Source organism: Nilaparvata lugens, chromosome 11 (assembly GCF_014356525.2).
Source record: "Nilaparvata lugens isolate BPH chromosome 11, ASM1435652v1, whole genome shotgun sequence".
Classification (NCBI taxonomy): domain Eukaryota; kingdom Metazoa; phylum Arthropoda; class Insecta; order Hemiptera; family Delphacidae; genus Nilaparvata; species Nilaparvata lugens.
Genome location: NC_052514.1, coordinates 37,721,371 through 37,737,457, shown reverse-complemented (window position 1 = coordinate 37,737,457; position 16,087 = coordinate 37,721,371). Strand labels below are relative to the sequence as shown.

Sequence of the window (16,087 nt, the reverse complement as noted above, 5' to 3'; positions counted from 1 at the left end):
TGTTAACTACTTTTTAACAGCTCTGTCCCTTTCTTTTACATGTACATGAAAAAGGAAATTGATTTCACTATCTGAGTTACTCTAAGGATATAATAATCTTCCGTAAAATGTACGGCAACACGTCGATGTTTAAAACATCGATGTTTACTGTTCGATGTTTTTCACTTATCGATGTTTAGGAAAAAAACATCGATGTTCAAAACATCGATGTTTTGTCTTTTGATACCCATCCCTACTTTATTTGTTCTTAGTGACATGATTTCTATGTATTGTACAAAATTATGATGAGCATCAATCCAATTATAATATGAGCTATATAAATGAGATTAGAGGATAATGCCATAAATAAGTGAACTTACTTTGTTACGTACGCATGCTACGTAATCATTACGCGCAGAATGCGAAGCACGGAGTCAAGATTGGAAGAGGATGGGACGTCTCCCCAAGACGTATTCCTACAGCTAAATGTAGCTAGGTGTGTAGCTAGACCTTCAGGCTACCACAGGTGCACACAGTCGATTGAGACACATTTGAATATTATTTATTCATTCATTGACAACAGAAAACCTTGTCCCTTGGGTTTTCCTTCTGGACGTTTGAGATCCCTTTTCAATATGGACTCTTTAAGGGCTAGACGTGACAGGTTTTCATTGATGTTTGTGGTGTCACTTTTGAAAAATTACATTAATTCACCCGCTCTCCTCTCTAGGATTGGTTTCCAGGTACCCACGTTCAATGACTCAGAAGAGTTAGGACCTTTCATGTACCAAGATCAAGGACCCTTCATAACTTCTGCTCTCCACTTAATAGAGTTCTGAGGCTATTCAATAGCGTTTGTGGAGGTGTTGATTTGCATGGCCCTATTAGTGAGGTTAGAAGGCGCATTGTTGAGGCTATTCATCATTGAATTTGAATTCAGTTTCTGGATTGATTCAATTAATATGATGTCCGTGATTCTTATTAATTTTATAGAGTTGATCGAACCTACAGTTTAAATCCCTTAACTTTTATACTTGAATATTTGTTGTTGTTAAAACTTTTTCTTTTTTCTTCTCCGCTTTCATAAATTTTCTTCCCACAGTGGCACATGTTTTCCCTTAACCTGTTTCTATGCTCAATTGTAGGCCTATTCTTTTTATAACTTATTGGATAAGTTAGATTAGTTTTTATTCTGTATTTATTATTTATGCTTAGATTACTTACAATTTTACTTATGCTTTCCTCATACTTATCAACTTTCTTATGTATTTGTGAACTGCATGTACTGTATCTCTCATTTCTATTTCTTTTTGGAAACACTTTATTCGATTGTAAATGGTAGTAAGACTGTTTTGGGCTTAATGCCTGTAGTCTGTAATAGTTTTTCTGTAATAAATAAATAAATGAAACTGAATTTTAGAAAAAAAAAAACAAATACTTATCTAGGCCTACTCATTATTGACCGAGCGAAGTGAGGTCTAAGATTCAAGTCGACGGTTTGGCATTTCTCTTAATGTTTATATGTTTTTATGTTGCACATTTACGGCGAAACGCGGTAATAGATTTTCATGAAATTTGACAGGCATGTTCCTTTTTAAATTGCGCGTCGACGTATATACAAGGTTTCTTGGAAATTTTGCATTTCAAGGATAATATAAAAGGAAAAAGGAGCCTCCTTCATACGCCAATATTACCGTAAAAATCAGACTATAGAATATTATTCATCATAAATCAGCTGTCTAGTGGACTATAATACTACCCGTTCAAAAACATCGAACATCTTTAAAATTGTATTTTTCCATCAACGTTGTTGACAGTTGCAGCCAGACCTGATAACAGCGCTCACACTCACATTCCGGGACGACACGTCACGGTACGATACAGGACAGAAAGCTCTATGTTTATTTAGGATTTTTTCTAGACATTTTAAATTGATAAATTATTTATTTATTTTTAAGAAAACATAACAACAGGTCAATGTAACTCACTGAGCGCGAGGTCTACTGATCACAGAACTACTAGTTTAAACACTAGGCCTATTCAAGAAAATTTAATGACTGCAGTTTCAGAACTTCCCGAAGATTTCAGTTAGCAATCACTATAAGGGAGGATAGAACTTCTTCTTCTTTTCTTCTTCTTCTTCTTCTTCTTCTCTTCTTCTTCTTCTTCTCTTCTTCTTCTTCTCCTGTCTTCTTATCCTGTCTTCTTCTTCTTCTTCTTCTTCCTCTTCCTCCTCCTCTTCTTCTTCTCCTTCCCAGAACTCAGAGAATTTCTATTCTCATTCTTATTTTTATTCTATTCTTTCTAGTCAGGCAATTGGCATCAGCAAAAGCCCAACAATATAAGTGTCACCCAATTATCACTCAATATAAGTGTACATTATACAGTATTGGTGACCCTGAATGACACATTCAAACATATACTGGATATCTCACCTATTTTCCTATGAATGAAGCAGAAATACGACAAATTATCAGACACATATCATTGCACAAAAGCATAGCAATCGCTCGCGAGTTTCCCAATACAGCACATGCTATTATCCGGTGAGCATTGGTGGAAATCGCTCGACTACATTTGCATATTTCACCGAAGGTTGACAACAGTTTGACAACAATTCGACAACAAAAGTCTGAACAAAACCAGCTGTTGTCTGGTGCTTATGCATCCATTTTTGTCGTTCACGGTCGTTTTGTGAGAAACCCAACTGTGAGATAATTTCATAACGTTGAGTTTTGCTTGGCTGCTAATCCGTTCCAAGCTTACCTGGCTGTATGTACTGGGTGACCACGAGAAACATTTACATTTTAGAAATAAAATAACTAGTGACCCCTTGGGTTGAAGAGCTCGCTCAAGAACTGTTGTATTGTAATCTTTGAAACCTGCAACTTTTAATTATACAGAGTTGATGGAAATTATGAAAACAGCTGAATATTACAGCTGATTATAGTTGAATATTTCTCTTACAAGAATCATCTGACAGTAGGTTTCATTGGGGATCTATTGGAATTTCTATTCGATCTAGATCTATTTATTGGATAGACCTAACAATACAATAGTCGGGAGAGAAAAAACAGGCTATTGCTCAAAAGTTCTTCTATTTCCTGATTTGTCACAAATCGTCCATATTATGTAGGTTATGTCCACTTCAATTTCAACACCAATTGTATTACTTTTGTTACTCTGAATTACTCTGTCGCTTCAACATCTAATATTAATCAGCTGGAATCATGTGTCAGCGCGTGTGTCAAGGTGCGTGCAGATATACGCGCCGCGAACATGAGCAATTTACTTTTAATCAGCTGACTATAATATCTGTATTTTCACAGAAACGGTATAAGATATAGATATAAAAAGCTTGGCATCTGCTGATTAAAAGTGAATTGCTCATGTTCGCGGCGCGTAAATCTGTACGCACCTTTAGATCCCAAATAGCATCAGCTGATTTTATTAATGAATGGAAAAACTGCAGTAATTGCAAACAATGTATTCTTCAGCTGATTGAATCATAACAATTTTTTTCCTATATGCACTTTCAATGCTATTCTTATATCCTGAAAAAGGACGAAGGAGTGAGTCAATTTTTTTGTCCAACAAACTTGACCTGTGAAAAGGTTCGAAGAATACGTGTTCAAAATTAAATTTTGACGCTGACGATTGATCAAGTCTTGCTAAAGTTATTGTAGAACATACACACAGACGGACAACGATTTTCGCCTTCAGTAAGTCGAAAGTGAGAGCTCACTAATGCTCATTCAACAATATTATTTTTTCAAGATACTATTTATCCAACTTGAGTGAAGTAGTTGTGAGTATAAAATGTCATTTAGGTACTTTATGTAGAGAATATTATGTCAGGAAGGTGACGTCCTTATTCTCTGAGGCAATTTTCTATTCTACAGACTGATGCAATTATCAATTTTTCGCCACACTGCACAGAAAGCAGCTGTTTTCCAGTCCCTACGTAGATCTGAAAGACATTGTTTGCAGACGACTCTCGTCTGACGTCAGAACAGGTTTCTTTCCGGCTAAGGCCGGAAAGAGTACCCTTTCCGGCCGCTTTTTGAAAATTTTTGAAAATGTGTTTGGACAACTGTGCCATATGGTGCATTGTGTTCAGGAGGGTGAGATCGGAAATTTCCACCCTACTTTGAGTACCCTACGACGTCTGGTTCTTGAGATATGAGACATCAAAGGTTCCCCCCCTCTAAAACATTCTTATTCAATTTATTATTCTTATATAGCTGATGCCAAAAAGTTAGGCAGCTTTGTGGGTCACATGACCACATGTTGTATCCTACTCACAACTGATGCAATGCATCTATTTATTGTCTCTTTTGATTTAAAAATCATCACCTAAGCCAAGCTAGATGACAACTCTACTTGACAACATCAGCTGTTGGAATGCACAAGAGACCCACGAAACCGCCTAACTTTTTGGCGTCAGCTATACCTGTAGTGTGGCAAAAAATATCGTACGCGACTCTCTCAGAAAGGTGTTAACGGTATTCGGATAACTATCCTCATACCGTGAACAATAACTTTCTGTGCTTGTAGAGTAATATACTATTCTTTTATCTGTCCGGGAAACTCTTGCACACTTGTTTCAATGAATCCTCAGTAATTAACACCACCTCAGTACGTATCGCCGCTTTCAAGTCATCTAAAGTGCAGGGTTCATGTCGATAAACTTGCTCTTTCAAATGTCCCCACAAATAAAAATCACTTTCGATGATTTGAAAGCGGCGATAAAAAGGCTCAACTCACACTTACGCGACTCAGGTGGAGAAGAGACTCGACTCTAGTCGAGAGCATGTGTTTCCAAATGGTGACACTCAGACCAGTCGATTCTAGTCTCCGCGACTGTCACCATATGAAAACACATGCTCTCGACTAGAGTCGAGTCTCTTCTCCACCTGAGACGCCAGTCTTACTGAGCTGGCGTGAATCACTGAGGATGCACATACACTGTTAAGAGTGTGGAAGAGCAAGCAAGATTATTATCTCGGCTGTAACTTTGTATAGAGTGATAGGATCAGACAAGATGGTTTTTCTCAAGTGAAAGAATAGTAATATCCTATGGGATACTATAGCATTTTGTTCTACTATACAGTAGGCCTATTAAAATGTTATTCTATATAAAGTAAGAATGAGAAGGAATGATTCAAATATTATATACTAGCCGTCAGGCTCGCTTCGCTCGCCATATCCGTCTAGCCAGGGGGCTCCGCCCCCTGGACCCCCGACTGGATCGTCCAGGAATTATACAAAGTAAGAATAAGAAGGAATGATTTAAATATATATAGGATGAATAGTAATCTATAGAATATTGCATATGACATTTTTATTGTGATATTGAACATGTTAGCAATTAACGGCTATTTATTCATTTATTCAATCACATTTTCTCACGTAACGGTTTTTCAAAAAGCGAACACTATTCTTAGTTTCTTATTTATAAATTACACAGATGTCTGATTACATTGATCTAATATAATCGATTGATTTTATCCGAATCCTCATCGCATAATAATATTATAATAATAAATAATAGAATGTTATTGTCATTCAACATAATAACAGTGTTATAGACTACGTCAAATCAGCAAGTCAATCATAGTCACAGTCAACATGAATAACTTAGTGATAACATGCAGACCTAGCTTCATCATACACAAGAATATCATAATAAGTATCATAACTATTAAAAACAAGGATTAGATTTTCTTATTTTGTTTATTTAGTCCATTTCACAGAATAGGATTTCTAAATAATTCTAAAAATTCATTTACTACTGAATAAAAAGGGGTTTTAATTAGCCAACTATATAACTTATTCTTTATACATTTTATACTTTCTTACATTTACATTTTACACTCACATTTTTTACATTTTATACTTTCTGAAATTATGGCAATTTCTCATATTTGCTAGTCTCAACTCATATTGAAAATTGCTCTACCAATACGTGGGTGGTCATACGCTTTATTCCTAACAATTCAATTTATCATGCTAGGCCGGTTGAAAAATTCTTTACATTTTTTCACACCACGTTCCTCTCTCAACACTTGTTCATTCATCACAATAGTGTCACATGAAATTATAATGTTATGTAGCCTATGTCACATATTAATATTGGAGATCAGGAATTCTATTATAGCTTAGGCTACGTGTCACATGCTATTATCCTATGAAGTGAATGAGTTATCACAATGCTCTATAATAGAGTAGAGGCATTCATAGCATCGTAACATATCAATTACTGCTACATGTGTGTAACAATGTACAATAAGATTAGAATTCCAGTATCCCACAATCCCACACAATTTATGTGGAAATGACAATCTTTAGTTTAAATGCAAGAGTGAGGTTTCATCAAATTAATAATAATAATATCGAGTGACCTTGGCTAGCTCAGGTCAGAGTTTTCAGGTCGCAACTGATCAATTTCAGGGCCACTGACATGACCTAACGACTGCTTTTTAGGTATCATCATCAATGGTTTTTTTATAGACTTTAATTGGACCAGAGAAAAGTTGGATCTTCCCTTATTCCTAGTTTAACACAGCAGGGGAGTTGTTCCACTCATACAATACTAGAAAAAGACAAAACCTCAGAGACGACATTCATCGAACTAATATGTTTGAGAGGGGGGTGAGTGCTGGAATCCGGCTTTACAATAATCCATTGCCAGCATAGGTATCTTACATATGAATTGAGTTTAGAATAAAATTAATCCTAAGAGAATTCTTGTAGAATTCTTACAGGTGATGAGGTAAGAATAAGGTGAGGGAGGAGTTGTTGCAAGTGTGTCCTTATTCTGGTGAAGAATATTCATTTTACATTATGAAATTTAAAGATTGACTTGATGATTTTTTGACTTGGAAAATCATCGACGAATCCATATACCCCTTACATAAGTGGTCAGTAGGATGATGAAAGAATATTAAAAAGGTCCTGATTTGTATCCCGTTTGAATGTTCGCGGGTAAAGCAAGTTTTGCCATCATAAACCAACAAAAGTAATGGAGTGAACTTTTCAATATATCTAGCAAAAATGGATGACCAATCAATATTATTTAGTCAAATGGATTTAAAATATTTTTCTGACAGAATTTTATCCAATGATAAGGTCAATTAAATTGCGTTTCCACAAAGAACTCACGTTTTCATAGTAGCGTGAAATCATGTGGGCAGTGAAGCCATATTGGATGCGCAAATAAAATGTTTGTTGTTTCTGGTTACTGGTTAGCTTGGTAAAAACTGAAAACCAATTTTGTCGTTCAATTCCTATTTTAATAAATTATGGCATTGTTCAATGTAATTTAAATTAAATTCTGTATTATTCATTAAATAATTTTAGATAAAAATTATTGTGCTCACGTCGATAGAATCTTCCTGTTCATCAGATCTGATGCTGACTCCTAGCATCTCGGTTAGTAACTCATTTTCTTTATACTAAAAATTAATTTTAATCTTCCACTTCTTTTCAACTTTCCTAATGACTCTAGAATAAAATCCATCCTCAGTTGGTTCAAATAGAATTGTATGCTAGAATGATGTTTACGTAAACAATATTACGGTAAGTTGGCGGTATTCACTTGTTATGACAGGTTAGTAGGTTAATGTTATTGACTTTCATTTCTCTTATTTATCATGATTTAATTTTTTAATTATCAAAATTACACTTCAAAATCATGAAGTTCATAATTCATACTCAAATAAAACTATCCAGAATTCAACTCAACTGTTTGTATTTTAACTGCTTAGATCACTAAGATCACATAAATAATTACTGGTGAGCATCTGGGTCTGACACGATTACGGCTTATTCACTATAAATTAATTATTAATAAACGTTTAAAATACAGTTAAAGATAATCAAAATACATTTTCAGAAAATATGCATTTGATATCATAGTTAGAACTAATTAATAAATGAGCATATTTACTCTAAATGAGATCAAGCCTATAACCATTCAATTGTCACATCACAGAACCTTAAAGCTGGATTACCTCACAAATGTGACAGTGAACATTGGAGATATAATTCCATATATTCTAATGGTATTATTCATACTCACTTGGCCGGAATGAGTGGAAATAGTCCAGTTAGAACTCGTGGGAATTATATTTTTATTGTCAGTGTCATGTACAAATCCAGCTTAGGATTTTTTATAATTTCTCATGCTTTTTCTCAAAAAAGTAAGGTTAGCTGTTAGATTTGCATTTGAAATATTAATGTAATAACAATACATTACTAATGCTCTACTAACCTCAACATTAAAATAAGTTCTCCAGTATTATTTATTTATTTAGCGTAATGGCAGATACACATTAAATATATAGCTCATAAGTCTTAAATTTATTTATATTACATTTCACAATCACAATATCAAATTAATGGTTGGGAGAGAATCAACCCAAAACTGTTTCTCTCCCTAATTTTGATAAAATTAGTCCAAATGTTTAGATATACACTGTATATTTTCAAATTCTTTGAGATTTTGTGTATTTTTCGGTCAGGAGAACAAACAAAAGTTTGTCTGACCGCCATCATTTGCTAGTCCATTTAGCGTTACCCAATGTGCACCATAATTCTCCAGTATTGATAGACGGAGAACTGTAGCTTAAATTTCAAAACAACAGATTGATTTGATTTTTTTTTTAAGTCTACCTAATTTTGTTTTTCAGATCTCAAAATGAGCAGTAACCATCACATGGGAGCTACCACTCCCAACGGAGAGATTGAGCACATGAATTTTCTGTCAGAGCACATAGGTGCTCTGTACCTCAACGATGCTTACAGCGATATTGTACTTAAAGTTGATGATACCAGGTTTCATGCACATAAAGTCATACTGGCAGCTAGAAGCGAATATTTTCGGTAAGTTACAGCTTGAAAAAAAAACAACATTTTATCAGGCCATATAGTGAGGTTCACTACAAACTCTCAGCAATGGTTCAATTGGGAGTTTTGATGATGTTATTAATTTGTAAGAATTAAAACATAGTTGAGTGATGAAGGTAGCGTGTAACAGAGAATGAATCCACGGCTCGGTTGCACAAAAGCTGGTCAAGTTTTAATTATGATCAATAGTTAGTTTAGTTTAGTTTAATTTTTGTCACATAAAGCTGTATACTCGAGCAGAGCTCGCACAGCATGTGACACGAATTTCAATCACACGAGAACCTATCAGAGAATCAGTCTTTTCAAAAACTCCTTCTTTGATTGGTGCTCGTAAAATTAATCACGAATAAAATGTAACCGGCTTTTGTGCAACGGGGCCTAAGAGTGTTAAAAATAATGCGTGTATTCAAACGTTTCAAAACATATTGGAGCGTCGAAGGAAGGGTGGAAGGTAGAATGAAGCGGAGGCAACATTTAGATATTTAAATAATTTTTTCAACTCTTTCAGCTACCTTCTCTGATACACTCAACCTTTGTCACCTCACTATTCGTTCATGCAATCATTTGGTTTTGATCAGCCAACATCAGCCTTAAAATGTTTTTCGGGAACTAAAAATTAGCTGTCTCAGACCCTCGTCTTCAAAACATAAAATATCAGTTTCAAGCATAGCTCCACTATTTTTTACCCTATGAAAGGCTAAGGCTAGGCACACACCAGTTAGTCAAGAAAAGACAAGACACGTTTAGTCACAATACACATAGTTATAGAAAGAAAAATGAAAATCTCAGTACCCTTTATGAGATTTTCATTTTTCTTTCTATTTTTATAAAAAGTAGCCCTATACAGAAAAGAGATAAATAAGTTCACATAGTTGGTTATGAAGACATGTCGAATTGCAATGACTAAACGGTGTGTGTTGCTTCATAAGCAACTATGTGAAGTATTGTGACTAAACGTGACTAGTCTTGTCTTCACTAATCGGTGTGTGACCAGCCTTAGGCTAGGCGCACACCAGTTAGTCAAGACAAGACAAGACATGATCAGACAAGTTTAGTCACAATACTTCACATTGTTGCTTATGACGCAACTCACACTGATTAGTCATTGCAATTAGACATGTCTTCATAAGCAACTATGTGAAGTATTGTGACTAAACGTGTCCAGTCTTGTCTTGACTAACCGGTGTACGCTCAGCCTTAAGCTCTCACTGTAGAGTAATACGGTAATTCACCTCAAGAATTTTCTTATGCTTCATGTTCATGTAGCATATTCATCTAGAAGGAAGATATTATTTTTAACAATGATAACAAAGAGGTCGAGAAAGTGCGTGTTCCAATCACTACTTATATCAGCATTATTAAAAGTGCATGTGCCGATTGCACAAAAGCCGGTTAAATCTTAACCGTCATTAATTCTACGAGAACCAATCAGAGAAGCTGTCTTTTCAAAAACTCCTTTTCTGATTGGTTTTTGTAAATTTAATCACGTTTTAAATTTAACCGGCTTGTGTGCAACCGGGCCTATATCTGGTTTATTAAAAGTAGCAGATAACCTGGAATGTACGTGTTGGAGCTTCGTTTCTCGTTACAGAACGCATCCCTCTTATGGGTAACTCTGTACGGAATTCATCTTGTACAGTGTTCCCTATAAGAGACAATGTATCCTGTTAACAAGCAAAATACTCCGATGGATTAAACCAATGTCCGCTTTCATACTTATCGATTGTGCACCGACCCTCATAATTGTCTTCCAATAGGCTGAGAATCAGCTGTTGGTCAATCAGAGGGCAATTTTGAGTGTCGGCCCACAATCGGTAAGTGTAAAAGCAGCCATCATTTTGTTTGTACGGAATTTTCTCTTTATAGGCTAAGAATCAGCTGTTGGTCAATCAGAGGACAGTTCTGAGTGTCAATCAACAATCAGTAAGTGTAAAAACGGTCAATAGCATATTATTGACCGAGCGAAGTGAGGTCTAAAATTCAATGGCATTTCTCTAAATGTTTATAAGTTGCGCATTTACGGCGAAAAGCGGTAATAGATTTTCATGAAATTTGACAGTATGTTCCTTTTTTAATTGCGCGTCGACGTATATACAAGGTTTTTGGAAATTTTGCATTTCAAGGATAATATAAAAGGAAAAAGGAGCCTCCTTCATACGCCAATATTAGAGTAAAAAGCATACTATAAAATTATTCATCATAAATCAGCTGACACGTGATTACACAGATGTGTGGAGAAGCCAGTCTATTGCTGTATTTCCTTAAGGTCTATAGTTTCAATCAGGTACTTATGGATGAAAATACTGCGTGAGGTCTACTGTTCACAGAACTACTAGTGACAATTTATAATTTACAAATGCAAAGTAAATAGAAGTAATACTGCCAGTATGCTATTATTGGAATTTCAGATTCAAATGTTGGTTTTTGTATTTTCAATTACTTATGATTAATCATTTTTTCCAGCGCTCTTCTATATGGAGGCATGAAGGAATCTCATCAAGCGGAAATCGAACTGAAGGACACGAGTATTGAAGCATTCAAGGCTCTGTTGAAATATATTTACACTGGTCATCTGTCTCTGACGTCTGTCAAGGTAATCTAAAATAAGTTTACGAGGATATAATAAGGCTATAATAATAATAATATTGAAAGAGCACTTGCGATTTCTCACTTTTGACTAACTCAAGCCCAAATTGGTTGTCCCGTCTGTTTGTATCTCTACAATAACTTGAGGAAGAATTGATCAATCAGCTTCAAATTTTGAACACGTATTCTTTGAACCTTTTCACAGGTCAAGTTTGTTGGACAACAAAATTTACTCACTCCTTCGTCCTCTTTCAGGATATAAAATAACATTGAAAGTGCATAAGAAGAAAATTTGTTGAGATTTATCATTTAGTCCATTGAAGAATTCATTGCAAGCAATTCGGCTGAGGCTATTTGAGAGCTATCACACAGACAGTCCTTCATGTGCTGACACATGGCTCAGCTGGTTAATATACAACATAATTTACAACTTTTACACAAACTGATACGGATTGAGATATCAATGTGCGGTTTTCGCCATTCATTTGCTGTTACCGGAATAGAGAATTTTCTTGTATCGAAATTATGTATCATGAATTTTGGATTCATATGAGGGACAAAGATGTTGAGCGACAGAGTAATTTCTTATTTCAAACAGGAACCTCAATGAAACCTACTGTCAAATTATTCTTACTATTTACTCTTGGAACTCTGTATCGAAATCATGTATCACATGAAAATGTGGTTTCTGAGACAAAGTAGTGTATACTCGAGTTTCTGAGACAAAGTAGTGTCATTGCGGTTTCTCAGACAAAGTAGTGTCATTGCGGTTTCTCAGACAAAGTAGTGTCATTGCGGTTTCTCAGACAAAGTAGTGTCATTGCGGTTTCTGTCCCAGGACATAGTTCTGGACATGCTGGGACTGGCACACCAGTTCGGCTTCGTTGAGCTGGAAGCGGCAATCTCAGACTACCTGCGTCAGACGCTGAGCATTCAGGACGTGTGTGCTGTGTTCGACGCAGCCAGGCTCTACCACCTGCACTATCTGACCAAGGTGTGCACCACCTTCATGGACTCGCATGCTACGCACATCATTGCGCATCCCACCTTCAATCAGCTCACTGCGGTAAGTTGACGACGCTAAATAAATTCAAATCAAACAATCTTTATTCACAAAAAATGTAAATACAGCAGCAGAGACAAAATATACATAGTGAATATTCCCTACAAAGACACAACAAGTCTGGGTAGTTTATGTTTAGAATAGTTTTATGGTTTAGAATAGGATAGAATGACTTTTTTATTTGATAACTTGGCGAAGTTTGGACAGTAGTGGTGTAGTGAAGGGGGGGGGGGGTTTCCAGGTTACAGTCTCCCCCATAAGCACGAAAAAGAGGCTCAAAAATCCTTGACAAGAATCTCGAATTAGCATCACACATAAGTCACACTGCAGCTCTATTCACTTTCTTCCGTGCATTTCTGTAGATGCTCCTATCCAACCAATGTCTTGGCATCAGGGAAAGTTTCAATCGACATCACTGTGAACAGACCTAAAAGACCTCACATAAAATTGATAAACCATATGGCGACTCTTGGCTTTTGGCGAGATTTCTCACCATATTTAGTGATTTGGAGGTTATAAACAACTTGAAAAAGCATAGGGAGAGAAAAAATCATTTATTATTTATTTTAATATTATAATTATTTATTTATTTATTCTTTTTCACAATGGAGCACAGATCGGGAGAGAAAAACTAAGAATACCTTGTACTATTTCTCTCCCAAATTCAGGTAACATTTTTTAGGGACGGTTTCCGAGCTCGGGATTTAGTCCTAGACTTTAAACAGCTGGAGTAAGAAAATTGGCTTTCCAAAACGGGGCGTAGTCGCAGTCATTGTCATAGTCAAGTTTGAATTAAATTTCGAAAAACTAGAAAATTGAACTCAAAATAAAATAAAGAGAAAATAGTGTAAAGTTTCAGCTATTTTTAATTATTTAGGAATGACTAATTTCGTCCAAAAAAAAAAACGTTTCCAATTATAGAAATGAGAAAATGAAAACTATGAATACTGTTATAAAACCTGCGACTACGCCCCGTTTTGGAAAGCCAATTTTCTGACTCCAGCTGTTTAAAGTCTAGGACTTAGCTAAATCCCGAGCTCGGAAACCGGCCCTAAGAGTCCAAATGATGCTATGTCTTATATTTATTTATATACAGATGGTTTTTCGTAAACATCTTTCAAAAAAAGTCTTCACAACCTCTAAAATGTATTTGGCGGGAGTATATATTGGATTTAACAGCACGACTTCGGGCCCATAACTTAATTGACCGTTTTTAGCTTTTGGAGACATGAAGAAGCTCTTTCTGACGGACTGTGCAACGAAATCATGTGTTTAATTGGACGTTTTTAGTTTTACAGGAGCTACAGTTTACTTTGACATCTGTGCAACGGAAAGTGAATTTATGGCTTCGTAAATGAGTTGACTGCCTGTTTTTAACTTTATGTGACGACTCTGCAACAGGGCATACGTCTATAATTTTTCTTCAATCAAGAAACCATCCTATTAAGGCTATATTTTATCCAATCAAGAAACCGTATATGTCTCTTTTATTAGGCGTATTATGGGATTCAGAGATAATATAAATTAAAATAGAAAAATTAATCTGCAACAAGAAAAATACTTCATCAGTAAATAAATAATACTTACTACATCAAGTATAAACATCAGATCATAGCTTGAGCTCAATAAAATAAGAATACAAGAACGATACAGTACTATAAATAATACTGTTGGTTGTTTTTCGAGAATATTAATGTTTAAGAACCATACAATATGAAACATACTGTAAATCAATATTAAGAGTTTTACTTGTAAAACTTGATGAGTTGAATTCCACAATTTCACCATTTTCAATAATTTATTAGTTTAAACTGTTGTAAAATCTGTCTATGATGAATTAGTAAAAGGTCTGATAATGATGACACTTCAGTGATCCATCATTCAATGAAGCAATCAGTAGCCTATCAAATCAACAGAAATTTATTTCACTGGATTTTTGTTCGTTTTTATAAGGCAACACAAGAAATATTTCATACTGAAGAGTTTGTGTCAATCAATTTGTAGACTTGAGTTTTGTCTATGAATCTTCACAAGTTCTTGACAATAAATGCTAGACGATTTGGTTTACTTTTGGAACCTGATTGTTGTCTAATGCAGCTGGTTTGTTTCATTTGAGTGGATGGAAATTGATTGTGGAGTCATTGTATGATCACAAAGGCTAGCTGAGACAGATAGTAGTTCTATAAGTAGTAGTTATTTCGTTGAATATAGATTTCTATTTTAAAATTATTGATTTCTACTTTCCTTGCCCTATTACCATAGGTAAGGAAAGTATTGCTTTCCAAAAAAAATTAAGGTACCCCAATTTCTATACGTTTCAAGGTCCCCTGAGTCCAAAAACATGATTTTCATGAGTGTTCATTCATAAATATTTTCTTTTATATGTGAATATTTCCTATAGTGATAATAATGTGAAATATTTCTTCTAAGTTTGGTTTTGAAGCATCTAAATTTAAAAATTATTACTTTGTGAAAATAATTGAGGACTGAAAATTTTGTGAAGTGAACAACTCTACAAGACTCAACCTATTTCGGACTATTTGTAACCTTATCTATATTTGGGAGAGGAATAGCATTTAGTAAGGTTACCTTATTTTTTCTTTCCCTATCATTTTGATGATGTACTTATTGTATGAATCAATGAAGATTTCTATTTCAAAAGAAGTCATTCTTATAAGAGTATTCATTCATAAATATTCTCGTTGAATAGATTTCTATTTCAAAAGTATTCATTTTTTATAATAGTATTCATCCATAAATATTCCCTAAATTGATTCACTGAATGAGTTGGTATAGTGAGATTCACGTTATCAAGTCATCATCATCGGATAAATATTGGTTTACTATCCTTGACTGTCATTAGACAAATCAGATAGCTCTATCCTTCTCTGCCTCCGTACTGTTGCTATATAGTTTGTTGACTTTGAAGAAATACAATGAACTACCTAAATATTTAATCTCAATTATGATCATGTATCATCTAATCATGCGAGAATGTATCTTCTTGGAAAATGAAATTTATTGAGATAGAGTTAATTATTATTTATTTATTTATACATTGATAGATACAATAACATTCTCAACTATGAATGATTGGGAAAGGAACAGCAGGCTTGAAGCCCAAAACTGTTCCTTTCCCAATATTTTTATTGAAAAGAATCAACAATTAATTATTATTACATCACTTATACTGGAATAACTAGATATCCTAATAATCCTAGAATAACTAGAATCATAGATATCTACTACATGAGGCGTTGGTAACAGAGAATTGGCAGTTCTGATATCATATAATCACCACTGAATTTTTAACATGGATCTCACTATAGTCTAATAGATTTATATTAGTAGTATTGTTTTCTATAAGTTTTCATTCATACTTACTCTCTGAATCAATTCTCAGAGCGGCCTGAAGGAAATTATAGATTGTTTGACTGCCGCTGATATCGATATATTATCACTTTTGAACAGTTGAATTACGACATACCAGTCTGATATTTATAAATAAAAGCTATTAGCTTCTACTCACATTTGTGCTATATATTATCT

General features: G+C 34.7%; 1 protein-coding gene across 1 annotated transcript in view; it reads left to right on the top strand.

Moving 5' to 3' along the window:
• The first annotated feature begins 7,169 nt into the window (after nt 1-7,169).
• The window catches only part of LOC111052894 (BTB/POZ domain-containing protein 9), a 33,818-nt gene continuing 24,900 nt past the window's right edge, over nt 7,170-16,087 (top strand). The window contains exons 1-4 of the mRNA XM_039438374.1: nt 7,170-7,413; nt 8,673-8,865; nt 11,353-11,482; nt 12,314-12,541. Of these exons, the coding sequence (XP_039294308.1) occupies nt 8,681-8,865; nt 11,353-11,482; nt 12,314-12,541 (543 nt within the window). The 5' untranslated portion in view covers nt 7,170-7,413; nt 8,673-8,680. The remainder of the gene's footprint in view (nt 7,414-8,672; nt 8,866-11,352; nt 11,483-12,313; nt 12,542-16,087) is intronic.